At 40.7% G+C, this 19,664-nt stretch overlaps 1 protein-coding gene across 1 annotated transcript in view; it reads right to left on the bottom strand.

The window, feature by feature from the left end:
• The window catches only part of CDH17 (cadherin 17), a 40,851-nt gene extending 27,325 nt beyond the window's left edge, over positions 1-13,526 (bottom strand). Inside the window, exons 1-5 of the mRNA XM_048841222.2 lie at positions 13,476-13,526; positions 7,771-7,872; positions 6,668-6,805; positions 3,663-3,801; positions 144-302 (exon numbers count right to left, since the gene is read on the bottom strand). Of these exons, the coding sequence (XP_048697179.2) occupies positions 144-302; positions 3,663-3,801; positions 6,668-6,805; positions 7,771-7,872; positions 13,476-13,526 (589 nt within the window). The remainder of the gene's footprint in view (positions 1-143; positions 303-3,662; positions 3,802-6,667; positions 6,806-7,770; positions 7,873-13,475) is intronic.
• Positions 13,527-19,664: the final 6,138 nt, after the last annotated feature.

The following is a 19,664-nucleotide window of genomic DNA, read 5'->3' as shown; positions in this document are numbered from 1 at the left end:
TCCCTGTGCTCTCTGTTTTTAGTCTATAGACTCCTCAAGTCAGGAGTAACTGTTGTTATTTTGTGTCACGTACAGCATGGAACTCATAGTTGGTGCTTAACATACAAACAAACAATAACAATACTAATGAGAATTTTACATACCAGTCTCACTTGTGGAGATTGCTCCAGTTACGTTGTCAATCTGAAAAAGCATTTGAATATAAGGGTTGGGGAAGTGGTGGAGAATGCTGTAACTCAGCTGTGCATTGGGAGTTGTAGGATCATCATGGTCAGTGGCATGGACATACATGAAGGGTTTGCCTGTTTGGATATAGAAGAAAAGCCAGTAAGAGAATGGAGAAAGGGCCTTGATGCTCTAATACATGCATGTGCAGCTCAGCTGAAGGGGGGATGTGCTTGCAGCTCCCTGATTCAGGGCCTCACATGTCCTGTACAAGTTAGGGTTGCACAGAGCAGCCTTTATTTACATCATTGGCATAAGTAAGGTCCCTCACCCCCTCTGACGCGCCCCTGACATGCTGCCGCTTTCCCCTTACACTAGGTTGGGGACTGGCTGATGCAGGGTGTGTCAGTGGCATCTCAGCCGGCATTCCACCTGCACAGAGTTCCTTGGGAAGGGGGGATTCTCTGACAGCTCTCTTTGGGTAGTTTAGTGCCACATTGTGGTGCTTCTGCAAATAATCCATCAGAGTGTTTAGAGAACATGCAACACTGTTACTGCATTTAGAACTGTTACCATTAAAGAGGCTGTTCTACACTATAGCTGGTCACAAGTTGGGATTTTGGTTTCATGGAAAAGGTTGACATAGCAAAATTTGGTTTTGTTCCAGAACAAAAAGAAATACTTTTGAAATTTCCTGCAAAATGGCAATTCAAAGAAAAAATCATTTGGGAAAATGTAATTTGGGAAAAATTTCACATCAAAATGAAACGTCTTTTGAAATGTATTTTTTTCCATTTCTACATTTTTATTATTTGTACATTATTTAATGACATGTCAGTGGTAATAGTGCATAGTATGACATACCATAACATACCCACTCATGTCCTAATATAACAGGACATGTCTTTTTTTTTTAATTAAGGGCAGATACTACTTCGTACAGATTGAAACATTTTAGTTTATTTTTGATCAAAGTGTCTCATATTTGTAACAAAACATAACAGAAGAACAGCCGTACTGTGGTCCATTTAGCCCTGCATCCCATCTTCTGACAGTGGCCAGGGCCAGGTGCTTCACAGGGAATAAACAGAACACGGCAATTGTTGAGTGATCCATCCCCTGTTATCCAGTCCCAGCACCTGGAAGTCAGAGGCTTAGGGACACCCGGACCATGGGGTTGCATCCTTGACCATTTTGGCTAGTAGCCATTGATGGACCCATCCTCCATGACGTTATCTAATTCTTTCTTGAACCCTGTTATAATTTGGCCTTCACAACATTCCCTAGCAACAAGTTCCACAGGTTGGCTTTGTGCTGTGTAAAGAAGTACTTTTTTGTTTGTTTTAACCTGCTGCCTATTAATTTCATTGGGTGAACTCTGATTCTTGCAGTATGGTAAAGGGCAAATAACACTTCCTTATTTACTCTCTCCACACCACCCGTGATTTTATAGACCTCGATCATGTCCCCCCTCAGTCGTCTCTTTTCTAAGCTAAACAGTCTGTCTTTTTAATTTCTCCTCATATGGAAGCTGTTCCATACCCTTTATTGTTTTTGTTGCCCTTCTCTGTACATTTTCCAATTCTAATATGTCTTCTTTCAGATGTGGCGAACAGAACTGCATGCAGTATTCAAGATGTGGGTGCACCATGAATTTATGTTGTGGATTTATGATATTTTCTGTTTAGTTATCTATCCCTTTCCTAATGGTTACTAACATTCTGTTTGCTTTTGTGACTGCCGCTGCATACTGACCAGATGTTTTCAGAGAACTGTCCACGATGACTCCAAGATCTCTTTCTTGGAGCTAATTTAGACCCCATCATTTTATATGGATAGTTGGGATTATGTTTTCCAGTGTCCATTAGTTGGCATTCATCAACATTGATTTTCACATGCCATTTTGTTGCCCAGTCACCCAGTTTTGTGAGAACCCTTTGTAACACTTCACAGTCAATTTTGGACTTAACTGTGTTGAGTAATTTTGTATTATCGGCAAACTTTGTCATCTCAGTGTTTACCTCTGTTTACAAAACAGTTTGACCCTTTTCACTACAATACAAACAACAGACACTTTTGATTTTTTTCAGTCTGTTACGTAACAGGTCCCATAATTTTTTAAGAATAAAATTTTTGACTATTATATTGTCAAAATATGACATGAAAATATATGACATCATATTATGCACCATTACCACTGTCATTCATTAAATAATGTAAAAATAATTTTAAAATGAAGAACATAAAATAAAGTTCAAAATAAAAATTTCATTTTAAACTAAATTTTTAAATTTTTCCAAAGCAAAAAAAAATTTTCAAATGAAAAAATTTTGCTTTGGGAAACATTTTTCTTGCAGGAAATTTCATTGAATTTTGATATGATTTTGTGAATATTTTCAGTTCAATCAAAATGGTATTTTCCGATGGAAAACTGGTTGAACAAACATTTTCAGACATGTATAATAGACTTTTTTGTGAAAAGCGTAATGTGGAACATTAAGAGCTAGTGGAGCGTATATCAAAGCATGGAACTGTGAACAAACTTTTAAACTTTAATTGTTTATCCATTCAACATATAAAAAAACCCTATCACCTGGATGAACTGCAAATATACTCAAGAACTATTTTCAGAGTAACAGCCGTTGTTAGTCTGTATTCGCAAAAAGAAAAGGAGGACTTGTGGCACCTTAGAGTCTAACCAATTTATTTGAGCATGAGCTTTCGTGAGCTACAGCTCACTTCATCGGATGCAATGCTCAAATAAATTGGTTAGTCTCTAAGGTGCCACAAGTACTCCTTTTCTTTTCAAGAACTATTGCATTCCTTTCTTGCCTGCTTGAGCCACAGATTCCTGTACTTTACTAAAAGCTCCTTTTTGGTTCCATGATCATAGTGTTAATAGCTGGTTATGTCTCTTTTTCCATTCTCTTGGCTCTTATCACTGGTTTCCATACTTTTATGACTTCTAAATTGGTTTACTGCAAAACAAAACTACTTGGAAACTACTGATGGTGCAGCCCGCTTTCTGGGCAGTGTTTTGCCACAGGAAATATAAAGCACCAATTATCTAACAGCTCTAGTGGCATCTTTTTGCCCCCTCTAGGGTGATCTATAAAGATCTAAATAATTTAGATCCCTAGTAACACCTACTTTCTGTGTGATCGTGGGCATGTTTTTTAACTTCTTTTAGCTTCAGCTTCCATGAGCAGTGCACAATGGGGATAGTGATATTTACTTACTAAATAATGTTTGTAATGTGGAAAGTTCTGTGAAACATTTCAGCTGTGATAGACACAAACCACTCTGTTTACCTATGTGCTATTTGTATTATACTGTACCCAGTCATGCCTTTAGTTTGTGATATCCTTTGTGACAAGGTGCTATTCTTTGTTTAGCATTTTCAATCTACTGTATTGCACAATGCTCATTAAATGGCACGGTATACATTTTAAATAGTAACAATAATAATATTAATTATTAATGATAATGGCCTTTACCTGGACAGGAATTCTCCCATACTACTGCTTTGTATTTTGACTTGTCAAACTTTGGTGGGTTGTCATTAATATCCTGAACATTGATAGTAATAGAGTAGGGACCTTTCACTTTCTCTCCCACTTCATTCAGAGCCTCCACCTAATATTGAAAAGCAAAAGAAATGGCCAGGAAAGATTTTCACTTAAGTGAGTTGGAAATTTGTATCCAGCATGTTAAAGCTGAAGCGTAAAAACAGTCTGAACCTGATCATTTTCATGTGAAGATGAGACTCCATAACAGTCATGACAGCAACTGCTGAGATACACTCAATAGATCTTGATTCCACTTCATTTCAAAGTGAGTTCACTGGAATGGTGCATCATTAGCATATACCCTTATTATAGTTGTTTTATTTTAAGCTTCATTAGTCATGACACTGTTCATCAGATGGTTTTCACTGCACAGTATACCAACGATATAAAGTAGCCCCTGATGTTAGTGACCTGTTTCAGTAGCCATCTGATCTCCATGTTGGAGACCAGGTAGGTCTTAGGTCTGGAAGGTGCTGAACCAGGGCAAAGTGCTCAGCACCATTCAGGAGCGACTCCTTAATGCTTGTCTTCTTCATATAGAAATGGATGTTTTCCATACCACAATGACAAAAGCATGAGTATGTGTCTGCTTGAGTATGCTATTCTGCAAGTGGCCAGAAAAAGTAAACTGAGCCACAAGGTCAGCCTGAGGAATTAGCGACAGAACAGTGTGTTAGTAGAGCTGTCAGGGAATGGGATTTTCCTTCACATAAACATTTTTGAGATTTTGGCATTTGGGGGGGGGGGGGTGGGGGGGACGGGGGGAAGGGGTTCATTTTGAAAAATCTTTAAAAAAAATTGTGGAAAGGATTTTGGTAGAACCAATGCAGAATGTTTTGACTTGTCAGCTGCCTGCCTGGTTTTTAAAAAAGCAAACTGAAAAAAAAAATTCCCTCCTGTGTATCAGCCTGACACCCACATTGGTCATCGACTGAATTGGAAACTTATGACCCCAGCACAGACCTTTGCCACTTGAGCTAACAGAGTAATTGATAGCAAAGTAGGTTGCCATTCTCTCTATGAGCCAGCACTGAAGAGGGATGAAACAACACTTTGCAGAGGGTTTCACAGATATTTGCTTATAGCAGAGGAATGGTGAGACTCAGGAAACTTGGGTTCCATTCCAGGCTCTGGAGGGGAGTGTGCTCTTGTGGACACAGATTCTCTTCTGACTGTTTTCCCCCAAGCTTCACCCCTTCTGCCCCATACCCTCCAACCTGTACCTATCCCAGTCTTATCTCTTCTCCAGCCCTGCTGCTTTGTCCAAGTCCCATTCTCCCTGCCTACCAGGCCCAGTCTCATTCTTCAGGCTTCTCGTCCCTGTCCAAGTCTCCTTGCCTGTCCATTCCTAATCTTCCCTCTCCATGATCTATGTGTAAGTTTCAGTCTCCCCTACCTAGTCCCAATATCCCCTCTCCCTACTCACAGTCTCCTTCCTCAACCAGTCCCAGTTCCTCCCTCCCTGTTCCTCATCTGATCTGTCTCTCCCCACATGCTTCCTCCCAGTCCCAGTGTCCCACCCCAGGGTCCTTGTCCAATCTCAGTCTCCCCCACATTCTCTCCCTGGCCCCTAGACCCAGACTCTTTTGCTCAGACAGTCCCAGTTCTCCCCTTGCACCCAGCTCCTTGTGAGATCTGTCTCCCTTTGCCCCACTTTTCCCCCACACTTCTTCCTAGTCCCAGTCTCCTTGCCCAACCAGTCACAGCCTCCCCATCCAACTTTTCCAGCCTCCCCACCCAGCTCCCAGTTCCAGTCTCTTCACCCAACCAGTCCCTCTCCCCCTAACTCCCTGTCCCAGTTTCTCTCCCCACCTCCAGTCTCTCTTATCAGACTCGTTGGCCCAATCTACTTCATTCACTCCTCCCCCACAATCCAGGTCCTCTCCCCTTTGTATTCAAATTAGACAGTATCCTCCTCCATGCTGCCTGGATACCAGCCAGGGGCTCAATGAGAGGACAAGAAAGACAGGCTCCCTGCTCTGAGTTCTGGTGCCTGGCCCCACCCTGCCCTAGAGCAGTAATTACAAGGAAATTCTAGTTTCACCCCTTTATTGCTGGCCTGGAGCATGTTCGGGCACTCTGGGAGGATGGTGCATGTGGAGTGTGGTCAGCTCTAGGAGCTGTGAGAGGCTTGAACATGGATGGAATCTTCAGCTGTTAAAATGGCAGATGTCTCTACTGAGCATGTGCAAACTGTAACTTTTCAGAGGCTTTTAACTTATCCAAATTTGGGCAGATTTTCCCGAGGATGACCGAGGGCAAATCCTTGACACAAAGGCTTTCCCCCTGATAAATTTCAAACCCCTGCTCCAAAGCATGAGCCACTAATGCCGTTCAAAGAAAAGGACATCAGAAATGTTTAACATGGGCAAAACAATTTCTTTCCCTACCCTTGTTCTTGGAAACAGCTGAACCACACTGGCTGAAATTAAAAAACAAAAAATCAGCCCGGGGCAGACACCCAGCATGAAAAATTTCAACCCAAATGGTTAAAATTGGGCAAAGTTATAAGACACTGAAAACAGGATCTTATAATGGAAGGGTCAGGCAGCCATAGTGATAAGTGGCACTCCCAGCCCTGCTTCTAGTACAGTCATACCTGGATCATTTGTAAAAGGTTTGTCCAAGTATGAAGCATTCAGAACACATTTTCAGTGTCCCAATCCCTCTCCTCTGATGACAGTAGCCCTCCACTCTAAAAGCGGAAACAAGCACTCTAATAAACGAAAAGAACATAGCTAGCTGTCCCCATGCTGCCAGATGAGGAGAAATGTCCTGGAGTCAAACTCTCTACTGGCAATGAATTAGTTGGCAACAGAGGTTGGGAGGAAATTTCAACTGATGTGTTAATTTCAAATTTCAGCAAAAAAATTAATTAATTAATAACCCTCCCCAACCCTTTTTCAGCCTGCTCTATTTCTCATTTATTTCACCTGTAGCCTGTGGATTGCTTTGGTTTCCCTGTCTAGAGATCCGTTGAGATAGAGATAGCCTTTCTTTGACGCGATCTTGATGACGCCATCTTTTTCACCAGACAGTCTCAAACTGACAGCAGGCGGCTCCATTGTAAACTAGAGAGTAAAGAAAAAAGTCAGGGGAAGAGGTTCCTTTTCAGGAATATTTCAGAGAATTTAACTTATTTAATTCACAGTTTTTTTAAATTCCTTGTCAACATTGCTCCTTGCTAGAGTGGGCAAATGATATGCAAACGCATTGGTGTTTTCCCTGTCTTAAATTAGTAGATGAATCATTGTTAACATTACTTTCCCAGCTCTAGGATGCAGTAAGGGGGAAAGCAGACATGTGTCTAAAATGGAGGCTGGTCTGAGTACAAGAATGGAAAAAACATAACACACTCATCCTCCATCTATTTGAGTATTGGCTCTGCTATTCATCTTTCACTAGAAACAAAGCTCGTGACACTTGGAGCGACTATCACTGTGGGTAAAGGGAATCTCTAAAGGAAAGGAAATCAGGTAGAATGCAGTTCACAGATTCATAGATTCCTAGGATGAACAGACCATTGTGATAATCTAATCTGACCTGTTATATAACTAGAGCAAATCTTTTTAAAAAACAATCAATCTTAAATTCAAAATTGCCACTGATGGAGACTCCACCGCCACCCATGGTAAATTGTTCCCATGGTTAATTACCCTCACTGTCAAAAATGTAGGTGTTATTTCCAGTCTGAATTTGTCTAGTTTCAGCTTCCAGCCACTGGATCTTGTTATGCCTTTGTCTGATGGACTGAACATGAACGGCATGTAATTTCTTAAATTCATCCTCTAGGAATGCTGATTATAGCAATATACTATTTTAGAAGTATCCTCTTGGAACTTATTTGAGAGAGGCTGATGCTTTACATTTTATCAGCAGGCACTAAATTATCAGATAATAAAAGTCAAAGTTTCTATCATAACACATCTTTGGGGCTGCTGTTCTTATTGAAATCAACAGCAAAACTCTCATGGATATCAATGAGAATAGGATGGGTCTTTTGAACAAAGAGCGAACACTCAGAGTTAATGATTACCTGGTATAGTACATGAACTCCAGTTGTACCTTCTGATACAGAAAAGGTCATGTCTTGCAGAGGTCCACTGATATACAATTCATTCATACCATGGCACGCAGCCTGTGCAGGAGGGAAGTGGAGGAAGATTTGTGCTGGAAATGGCCCACCTTGATTATCATACACATTGTAAAGAGAGTGGTCACTTTAGATAAGCTATTACCAGCAGGAGAGTGGGGTGGGAGGAGGTATTGTTTCATGGTCTCTGTGTATATAATGTCTTCTGCAGTTTCCACAGTATGCATCCAATGAAGTGAGCTGTAGCTCACGAAAGCTTATGCTCAGATAAATTGGTTAGTCTCTAAGGTGCCACAAGTACTCAATATCTTTTCTATGCTAGTTGCAATTCAACAGTAGCCCTATCATCACTGCAGTATAAAAAAAGATGCTGTTTTAAAAAAAAATTTGCACTAAAATAATGTAAAGTGAACATTGCTGAGAATGGCTGGCTTTTAATCTAGATTTTTAATGTATTTTTAATGATTTCTAATGCTGGTTTTTAATGTAGATCCATTTTTTTAAATTGATGTTATTTTTTAAAATTCTATTTCAAAACAAATATTTAAATGCTGCCTTTTTCCAAAGTAAATATATTACTTAATTAAATATCACATGCTCAGCTTGCAAAAGGAACCAATTTGTGTGCACAAAAGGACTGAGGGCTAGATTGAGACCATACATCTAGTCAGAGCTGTAACTAGGCATTTTAGCACCTGGGGTAATCAAGCATATTTGCACCCCCTAGAAGCAATGTGGGGTGGGACATGCAGGGTCACATTGCCCACCCCTCAGATTTCTGCTTCCGTTTAGCACAGAGGTTTCAAACTGTGGGGCACACCCCCCTAGGGGCACACCCCACAGTTTGAAAACGGTTGCCTCTTGCCAGGAGCCAGCAGATCAGAAGCTGATGGGAGGCACCTGGCCTGCTTGGGCCCCTGGCTCTTCATACCCTCCCTGCCCTGCTTTCTGAGCTAGCCACCTCTGTATGGGTGGGTGCTCCCCAAGCATGGCGGGCAACACAGCTCTGAGCTGTGCCCCTGACACACTCTTGCCTCTCCCCAACAGAGCCCAGCTGCTATGAGATGCTCCCCAATGGGCTTGCTCACTGCTGTGGAGCAGCAGCAGAACCAGAGACAGCAGCTGGCTCAAGAGGGCATCGCTGGCTGGCATTGGGCTCCTTCAGCATGAAGAGCCAAGGGCCCAAGTGGGCCGGGCTTCTCCCAGCAGCTTCCAATCCGCCAACTCCTGGCAGGAGGTGACAGTTTTCAAACTGTGCTAAATGGAAGGCAAAAATCTCTGGGGGAGGGGCACACGACTCTGCATGTCCACCCCCCCCACACACACACATACCGCCCCATTTTTCCACCCCTACGCCTTTGCACCCTGGGCAGCTGTCTCACTTGCCCCACCCTGGTTACAGCCTTGTGTCTAGCCCCCCTATAAGGGACAGCAGATAGCTACGCTGCCCTAAGAGCAGCTTACTTTCATTCTGACTGGTGTCCTGGAGGCTCTGCCTACTCCCAGCTAACATGCCTGTGGTATTGGGGGCAGGGAGGGGCTGTGGTGCCTGTTCTTCCATCCCCTCCTCAGAGTGCTCATGGGGGGGGGGGATCAGGGTTTATGCCCCTTACTCCTCTGCTTCTCCATGTAAGGGCAAGTGACAGTCTTGCCCAAAATATGCCAGTGGGTTGAGCTGAGAGCAGAACGGGCCAGGGCCTACCAAGTTTCCAAAGGGTGGTTCTTAACTACAAACAGTGAGGAAAAATGATTTTCAAAATGATGACCAATACCCTTCACAGTGTGTGCCTGTGGATTCTGCCACCTGATTTCTGATATTCATATTCTTTATTTCTTCTTGTTCAAAACTGACTTGTCTTCATCTCACTGGCTGACAAACCTAGACTACAGCCTGTACAGCGATAGTCTTCCCTGTGTACTTCACTACTGAGAACATAATGTAAATACACTGCAGTAATTATTGTCTTTTTAATGGGATTGACGTTCATTGTAAACGTCAGTGTTCCAGCACATTTGTGGTTATGACCAAAGCTCCCTAGGAGCAGACATGCTGTTCAAAGTTTGCTTCCTGCTCTAATATGTTGCTGTGTTATTAAAAAAATTAAATAAAACCAGTTTTCTGAAGCAGCTTTTAACATATACACATTAATGTTTCAGTAAGCTCCAAAATTTATAGACCATTTTTAAAAAGTGCTTTTAATGGATTAATAATGTGCAAACATTTAGAATATCCATAGTGCAAGTCATTTCCTTACCATTACCTTTATTTTAGTTTTGCCAGGGAAAACACAGAACAACTGATCATCATAATGGTACCTGATTAAAGTAGGGACATGGTATGTGATGTCAATACAATTTCCTTAATAAAAACATAACACCATGGGAGTTGTTTATATGAAATTACACACAAAAAACTATGTTAAAAGTTACTCAAAAGTTAGGAATTGCCAGAATAAAGGTTGCCTGGCAACCACAGTTCAACTCCTTTGTGCATAGGCATTATGATAGCCTCTAATTAATTTCATGATTACATACTGTTTTTTCCACAGAATCCTGCCTCTTTCAGTGCACTGGCTGGATCTGCTTTGAGGATGAATCAAGGTTGTGCAGGGAAGGCGGCTGTTGTCTGTGGGACTCCCTGACTCATTTGTTGCAGAAGTTGGAAAGTGTGTAGTGAATGAGGCAGAGAATTAGGGTCTCATAACTAAGGCAGTCGAATGCCACTCGTGAAAGCTGGAGTCTAGCCCTGCCTCTGCCACACAATTCCAATGTGAGGCTAAACAAGTCACTTAAACCAAACTTTTCACTTGGGTAGTCACTAATTGCATGTTCATCATTTTCTGGGTGCCCAACTTGAGACTCTGGGGCCTGACTTTCAGAGGTGCTGAGCACTCACAGTTGCAACTGAAGTCATTGGGAGCTGTGTTTTGATCATATTAAGTACTATGTAATGCTAAGTACTCTGAAAAAATAGGTCCTAAGTATCTCAAATTGGACACCCAAAATTAGTGGAGACTTTGACCTTAATCTTTCTATGCCTCAACTCTTCATCTGTAAAACCACCACGCCTCACAGGGGTGTTGTGAAAAGCATCAGTGCCACAGAAAAACCCATGAGAAAATTAATAATTCTGTCTTCAGGGCAGAGTTTGAACACTGAGGATAAATCAAAATATTGAATAGCTGTTCATTAAGTGGGCACTGGCCAACCTATGCATTGAATGAGGCAGGAAAATAGTATGTGATTGTGTAATTAAAGATTGCATCATAATGCTACTGGAATAAAATCACTTTTATTCCAGACCAGTGTGTCCACATATGGAATTATACCAGCATATCTATAGTGGTATAATTATACTGCTGTGTACTGCTGGTCATTTTCCCTGTGGCGATAAGCCTGATGAGTGAATTTTGTCTGTTGGATGCCTTCCACCATAAATAAGATCCAGTCCTTTGTGGAGAAATTCACAACAGAAATCCAGAGTCACAGGGCTAGAGCCACAAAGGGATTTAGGTGCCTAACTACTGTGGTAGGTGCCTATGTCCAAAATTTAGATCCTCAAAACCCTCGCTCAGCTGCCACCTAAGCATGTAAGCACCTAAAGTATCTAAGCACCCAAATGTCTGCCATAATGCCCCCCCACACACATCTGGAATCTGTCAGTGAGCCTGCACACAGCCCCCTGAATAAATCCTGACACCTATCTCATACCTCATCCCAGGCAGGATCCTCAGACTAGGTGTTCCCTGCCTATCTTGCCTGCAGGGCTCAATCCCATAGGCATTCTCGGTTTCCTATCCCGCTCTGCATGATTTGCTCCCACATCTCCCAGGAAAGTACCCTAAACACTGAGCTATGGAATATTCTGGGGTGGGGCTCTTTCTCTCAATCTCTCCCCTTGAAACTTTTCCACTTTGTATAAATAATTAAAACAAGGACTTGAGTCTCCTGCCTCCTACATGAGTACCCCAACCCCTAGGCTATAACACTGGTGTCATGCTCTCTGGCCCACTGAATATTTAATTATTTATACAAAGTGGACCAATACTGAGCTTAAGTTCTCTTCATGGATCTAGCCCCTGGGGATTATGCAGCAAAGTGCAGCTGTATTCAAAGTATTCAAGACAAGTGTATTCAAAGTACATGCTTCCATACTTACTTTTCAGGGAAAGACTTTATATAGGCTATGACAGAGGACTCACTACAATTTACCATGAAATGCTATTGTGCTGTGTTTCAGGTGAAGTTCAGCTTACAGTGGCTCCTGCTGAGGCAGAATGATGACCATGGAGCTGCCACCTTTACTTACATAGTGTTTGTGCCCTACTGTGCAAGTAGGCTCAGGGAGTTCAGAAGGGCTACTCGAGATCCCTCTCAACAAGAGCAAAGGAGGCAGAATCCAGCCTGATAGATTGTAAACTGGTTTTTTTTATTGTTGTTGGCCATTGGTTTTGGAGGGATTTTACTTTGTCATGTTTTATGGATGATGTGCCTATTCTGAAGGAACAAGGCTAATACTGTGCAGTCTAACTGTAGGGTTCAAAGTTTAGCTCTTGTATCAAACAACAGCTATCTCATCCTGTCAATTAAAATTGCTTTATGTGAGCCATAAACATTTCCTAATGCATGAGTATGTTGTGAATCATTATTCATGAACCAACAAGGAAGAACTGTTTACCTCTTTGGTCTAGTTTCTGTTTGGCAGTTGCTACAGTCCTGTACAAGCTAACTATAACCATTGCAGTACAATTTCAGGAGTTCTATAGGTGCACCCATTGGCAATAAAAATGTGAAGTACAATAAGAAACATAGGGTGAGTCTTGCAATCCTATGTTCACACAAGTAGTCTACTGAGGACAACAGGATTTATGAGAGTAATGGTTATACCGGTCTCCATATTGTGGGGGGAGGCATTGTTTTATTATAGGTTTAGATCTGACTTTTTTATACTTTATGTTAGTTACAAATGCAGCTTAGAGCCCCAATCCTTCAGTATATACATATATCAGTAATTTCATTGACTTCAATGGGCCTGCTCCCATAAATGGGGATTACTCATATGTGTAAAGGTTGAAGGTTTAGGCCATAGATAAGCCACTGCAAATTGATTTAAGTGGAGAAATGAAGTTAAGTAAAATAAATAATAGGTATGATTTAAATGATATAGCACTGTATGTCCTAGGAAAATGCATTTATATAACGGCACAAGTGTAAATTATAATACAGAGCATAGCACTAAACTAGTGTAAAAAGTCATCACTGTTTGATGATGTAGGGCGGAATCATTTTCAAATCTTTATTAATGTGAGGTTCAGCTACAGCAAAGAGAAATATGACACCATGTCTTAATCGTTCTTCCTTAGCAGATTCAGTTACTATAGGAGAAGTATAAGAAGATCTTTTTATTTAAAGCTTGTCAGCAATCTGTTTTTTAAATGACTGACATTAATTGTAATCTTTCAAATAAGAACATGAATGTCCAGGATTTTTGTCCACTGTCCATATTATAAAAATTCTATATAAAATATGTTGCCCATCGTACTTGTATACTGAAATGCCATTTATGAAAGATAGTTTAAGGGCCTGGATACATCTGTTGATATTCATGGGTTTTTACCAACTAAACAAAGGAAAAAGCAATCACTCACCAGGTGAAATACCAGGAGATAGAGTAGATGAAGTCCACAAAGCTTAAACATCTTGATTTCTTTTATTTTGGCTCCTGTGAATGATTACATAATAGTTTACAATCCATTTATCTTAGTCCATCAGAATTCTCATTCCATTTATTTATAAATAAAGGTTTAAGCCAAACTTTTAAAACCTGGGTGCCAAAAGTCAAGCTCCCAAATCCATATATAGGCACCTAAATTAATGCTAAATTAAAGCCTCCCGAATTTCAAAACAACTGAGCACTCATAACTCTCAATGACAGCCGGGGCAGTTCAGCGCTCTTACATTTAAGGTCACTATTCAGGAGCTCATCACAAGGAACCCAGCTTTGAAAACTGTGGGCTCAGTTGTGTGTATCACTTCCTGTCGTAAATCTAAGGGACTGATGGAAATGAAATTCTCTTCTCCTTGGGTTAGAACACTTCCACTTAAAGAACTAGGCCAATTCTGTAAAGCAATGCTGATGCACAGTGAAAGTTAATGTTGCAAAAAGTCATGGTAGCCTCTCCATTGATAATTCATATTGCAGTCGTGAGCATTCAGCACCTCTGCATCTTGGCTCTCCCCCATTCCCCAGTACACAACCTTAAGCTACCAAGCCCCAACCACAGGGAAGGAAGAACATATTGTGGAGGCAGAGCTCTCTTTAGATTTCCTGCTTTTAGGGCTTTTCCATCCCATTTAATTCTTCTGTTTTCTCCTCTACAATTCACAGGAGAAGGCAGTTAGCCTGGAACGGCGAACTGCAGACAGTGGGAGCTGTGATCGACCGAACCTGCGGACACTGCAGGTAAACAAACCGTCCCGGCCTGCCAGCGGCTTTCCCTGACAGGCCGCATGCCAAATGTTGCCGATCCCTGATTTAAACCTATCCCAGCTTGACTGAGAAGTACAGTAATATGACGGATACATTGGTTTGGTAAGTTATAGTTTGGGAAAGGCCTATTTTTCCTCCAAATTTAATATAATTCCTTATCAAAAATATTTATAAAACAGGTCACTGTACCAGTTGATAAAACCTAGAACAGAGATTTGATCAGTGCTTATTTCTTCATCATAAGCTTGCACACTGTGAGGTGGGACCAGTATTTCTCAGGTGGCTAGAGGCTCTTACCAGATCTCTTACACTCTGGCATTCCCAGGGGTCAGAAGCCCCTGAAATGCACAATTCCCTATCACCCTAATGATCTGGAGGATGGTGTGGATTGCACTCTCAGCAAATTTGCGGATGATACTAAACTGGGAGGAGTGGTAGATACGCTGGAGGGGAGGGATAGGATACAGAAGGACCTAGACAAATTGGAGGATTGGGCCAAAAGAAATCTGATGAGGTTCAATAAGGATAAGTGCAGGGTCCTGCACTTAGGACGGAAGAACCCAATGCACAGCTACAGACTAGGGACCGAATGGCTAGGCAGCAGTTCTGCGGAAAAGGACCTAGGGGTGACAGTGGACGAGAAGCTGGATATGAGTCAGCAGTGTGCCCTTGTTGCCAAGAAGGCCAATGGCATTTTGGGATGTATAAGTAGGGGCATAGCGAGCAGATCGAGGGACGTGATCGTTCCCCTCTATTCGACATTGGTGAGGCCTCATCTGGAGTACTGTGTCCAGTTTTGGGCCCCACACTTCAAGAAGGATGTGGATAAATTGGAGAGAGTCCAGCGAAGGGCAACAAAAATGATTAGGGGTCTGGAACACATGAGTTATGAGGAGAGGCTGAGGGAGCTGGGATTGTTTAGCCTGCAGAAGAGAAGAATGAGGGGGGATTTGATAGCTGCTTTCAACTACCTGAAAGGGGGTTCCAAAGAGGATGGCTCTAGACTGTTCTCAATGGTATCAGATGACAGAACGAGGAGTAATGGTCTCAAGCTGCAGTGGGGGAGGTTTAGATTGGATATTAGGAAAAACTTTTTCACTATGAGGGTGGTGAAACACTGGAATGCATTACCTAGGGAGGTGGTAGAATCTCCTTCCTTAGAGGTTTTTAAGGTCAGGCTTGACAAAGCCCTGGCTGGGATGATTTAACTGGGAATTGGTCCTGCTTTGAGCAGGGGGTTGGACTAGATGACCTTCTGGGGTCCCTTCCAACCCTTATATTCTATGATTCTATGATTCTATGACCCAGGAAACCTCAGAAATCATGAGTCCAACTGATCCAACTCACCTGTTCCAGTATAGAATGCAAAACCTGCTGAGACTTAGAGAAGGGTTTTAGCTAACATACAAGAACAGTTTAGGGGTAAGCACAAGGAGCAATACCTACCTAAGCTCTTTCTAATACACACACACTAAAATGGAGAGTTTGACAGCTGAGATCCAGGCTGAGGGTTGAACTAGTTCATTTCACCCACTTCTCTTTTCCTAACCATTTTATATATCCCTAATGATCTTTTTTATGGATCCTCTGGCTAAAAACACTTAAAAATGAAATATATATGACTCTAGGGTATCCAGTATGCAAATATACAAGCAGCTTTTGGTAATAAACGCTCTGTGAGTATAGTACATATTTCCAGATGAAGAGTTAAAAGTATCTGATTACATGAAAAGTTTTTAAAAGAACATATTTGAAATGCCTGCTTTGTATTTTTTGTTTTAGAGATTCAAGTTTTAAAGTATAAACCACTTTGCCTTGAAGGAGAAAATTGATCTGCATCAGATACAAACCGCTCCTAACAGTAGCAATACAGCCATCCATTTTCCAAGACAAGAAAAAGTGCAGGCCATCAAGTTGCTGACATCACCAAAAACCCAACTCCCTTGCTTCGGCACTTAAAAATCTTCCAAATAAATGTTAGTTAGATCACCCCTTACCTTTAGTATGAAAATGTTGTTTCCTTCTAAAATATATTTCCTTCTTTGAGCCTTTGGAATCACCTGCTGTAGTTAATGATGTCTCTCTGTGTATCTATGCGCAGTTTATGGTTTTTCAGATTCTCCCTGGAGGTTGGCTCAAACATTAACTACTTTGATTACTATTGATCCATAATGACTAGGTGTGGCATGAAATGGCAGCTATGACAGGAAGTAGGATATCCATGAAATAACCTACTCCTCTTTAAGCATTTTTATTTAACTTCGGATTTTCAAACTGAATTCTGCTTTTGAATAAGAGTGCAAGGAGCTACGGGTAACTAGTTAGGAATGATATAGATAAGAATGATTTCTCCTCTCAGCCTCTATCTGTAAGAGAGGAATTGGAAAGGAATGTACAAAGGGCACTGTCCTTCTGGGGAGATACTCTCTCTGTCACTTTGTGAGTAACAGTGATGACTCAAGGTCAAAAGACAAGAACTTGGACATGAAGGTGACCTGTCTTTGTGGCTGTTGATCAAATCCGAGAGAAGAGAGTCTGTTCACTAGTAAAAGTGCACCCGACTGGGACTTTGGATTATTTGGGTTCAAATCCTAGCTCTGGCACAGATTTCCATGGGCTTGACTTTGGGCAAGTCATTTAATTCCATTTGGAATTGTGGATAATATTTCCTTCATCCCGCCTTTTGTCTTTCATGTCCGTGTAGATTGTAAATGCTTCAAATCAAGGAATATCTTTTACTTTTTGTATGTACAACGGTTAGTACAATGACGTGTTGAGTTCAGTTGGGGCCTCTAGTTGTTACTGCAATCCAAATAATAAATCAAATAACAGTGAAACTCTATTCAGGAGGAACAGCAGTTTTTAAAACTCTACCATGTGGTGTTCTGTCTTCTTTTTAGTCTAATTTCTTAATTTGCTTTTTATTTCATATATTTTGAGTCCACAGTAAGTTTACTTTCTTGTCCAATATTTTGAAACAAATATGCAGATGTTAATGGTTATCCAGATTTTAACTTCCATTTTAGCTTTCCTAAATATCCTAACACACTCTTATTTGTTGCTTTATAATTTCTGTAATATCTGAAGCATTTCCTGAGTTCCTACTCTATATTTTCAAAAAACAAATTTCAAATCAATTGCAACTTTATGATGTACAGTGCTATAAAAGGTTAGCTTTTTGTTTAGACTCCAGATCACAATCTCAACCTGAAATAAATATTTTAATATTTATTCCTGAAGGAAGAGAGTTTTGATTTATTATAGATTTTAACATGCTTTCCAACACAAAGTGTACAGTGTCATGTACCCATAGACTCACAAAGGATGCTGATCCCCTCAAAAGCTGCACCTTATGAGCAAATTATCTTTAGAGCACAATACAAAACCAACTCCTTCCTTTATCTATTAGATCTCTCTTCAAACTACTTAGAAGTGGTATAATATATATATTATATGAGTGAGACAAATCCATTCCTGGTGTAAATAGCTTGAAGTCAAGTGTCTTACACAAAGTTTGAGTCTTTTTTATTGCAGTCACAGGTGAATAAAACAGTAAAGCTATTTTCAATATGATGCATTATATTTCAAAACAGTAAAGTCTCACTGACTATAACAATCAAGTGCACATAAACAAAAGACTGAGTGTCAAAATTAATTCTCTTTTACGATTATATAAATTCAGAATAACTCTTGAATTAAATTAAATTACACTGGTGTAAGTGAGAGTCAGCTTTGGCCCTCGAACTCTAAGATGCCTATTATCAGGAGCTACAAGATGATGCTATTCCAGAGACTTAAGTTGCAAGTTCTGTTTAACTGAATGCATATCCAGTGAAAGCTTAGAAAAATGTTCATTGTTGATTGTAATGTACTTTTTAGACGTCATGGCATATTGCCAGCAAAGTCTGTTCACCCCTTTGTCTTTCCCTGACCGGAGTAATTTCTTGGGTGCAAAGCTACTGCCTCCTGGTTGTACCCACACAAAAAAAAAAAATGTCATGATGTCAAAAACATTACGAAGTCCAGAAGCACTTAAGGCTTTTCAGCAGTCATAACATGGTGCTACAGATTAAATTGAAACAAGGAGAAACTCGGTAGGGAGGGTGGTTTCTTGATCCAGCTGTTTCTTTCAACAAATGTGATGAAAAAAAGCCAAGTGTTTAGGTATTTATTATGTGATTCATTGTTAAGTGAGTCAGTTTTTCCAGAGATAGCACTTCCCACATCTTTGCTCATATCCTCCTCACCCTATCCATTTTTCACCTTTGACGTTCCTCCCACTCCTCTACTTCTCTTTTGCTTTTCCATTTTCTTTTATAGTTTTACTACTCTCCTCAGTTAAACTGATATCATTGTTGTACATCCTCCTCTTGCACAATTGGATGGACCTCTGTACCCACAGCATCTTTTCTTCTCTGCTTATACTGAGATTATTGCTGCTTTTCAAAATGTGTTGTGGAGCACATTTCTTTTATAGTAGCCTCATTATGGTGTGCAATGAGCCGGCACCAAAGAAGGAGGTGATAGACTTTAGTTGTTCTTATTATCCATGTAGGTTGTCATGTAATGGAGCCAAATAATTCTTTTGGAATAAATAGTGCATGTTCCAGTGACTACTGTTATTTACACTATTTATTGTAAGAGCGCCAAAGGAGATTAAAAGCTTGTGTTTCGGATTGAAGTTGCACAGAACGGCAGCACTGTGCATTAGAGAAATTCATTTTCTTGAAACATTCATGTGACCTCTGTCTAATTCTAGTCTGCACTTGGAGTGAAGTATGCATATCAGTTATGAATTGTGTAGTTCCAAGTTTATTACCAGCTCATATTTCCAAACCATGATATATATTTTTTGTTCCTATATGCTGGAGAGGCAACATTTTGCAGCTACTAGGCATTTTTCATAAATGAAAAGATGTCTCCAAATGTAGTGAGATTCAAGACATATCATGAAATATAATATAGCATCAGAACAAAAAAAGGGGGAAGCTCCTGCTCCCAGTTACACTAGATTAATCCTGTTTAGAAAGCAGAGATATTATATTGGGACCGGTTTCAGAGTGGTAGCCATGTTAGTCTGTATCAGCAAAAACAACGAGGAGTCTTTGTGGCACCTTAGAGACTAACAAATGTATTGGGCATGAGACTAAGACACTTGGTAAGGCAACTCACATCTTTTCATGTATTTATACCTGCTCCTGTATTTTCCACTCCATGCATTTGATGAAGTGGGTTCTAGCCCACGAAAGCTTATGCCCAGATAAATTTGTTAGTCTCTAAGGTGCCACAAAGACTCCTCATTGTTTTTATATTATGACCAGAAATGATCTAGTGAACTGAGACTGGC

Source organism: Caretta caretta, chromosome 2 (assembly GCF_965140235.1).
Source record: "Caretta caretta isolate rCarCar2 chromosome 2, rCarCar1.hap1, whole genome shotgun sequence".
In the NCBI taxonomy this organism is placed as follows: Eukaryota; Metazoa; Chordata; order Testudines; family Cheloniidae; genus Caretta; species Caretta caretta.
The sequence above is the reverse complement of the archived record's forward strand: the minus strand, read 5'-3'. Positions and strand labels throughout refer to the sequence as shown.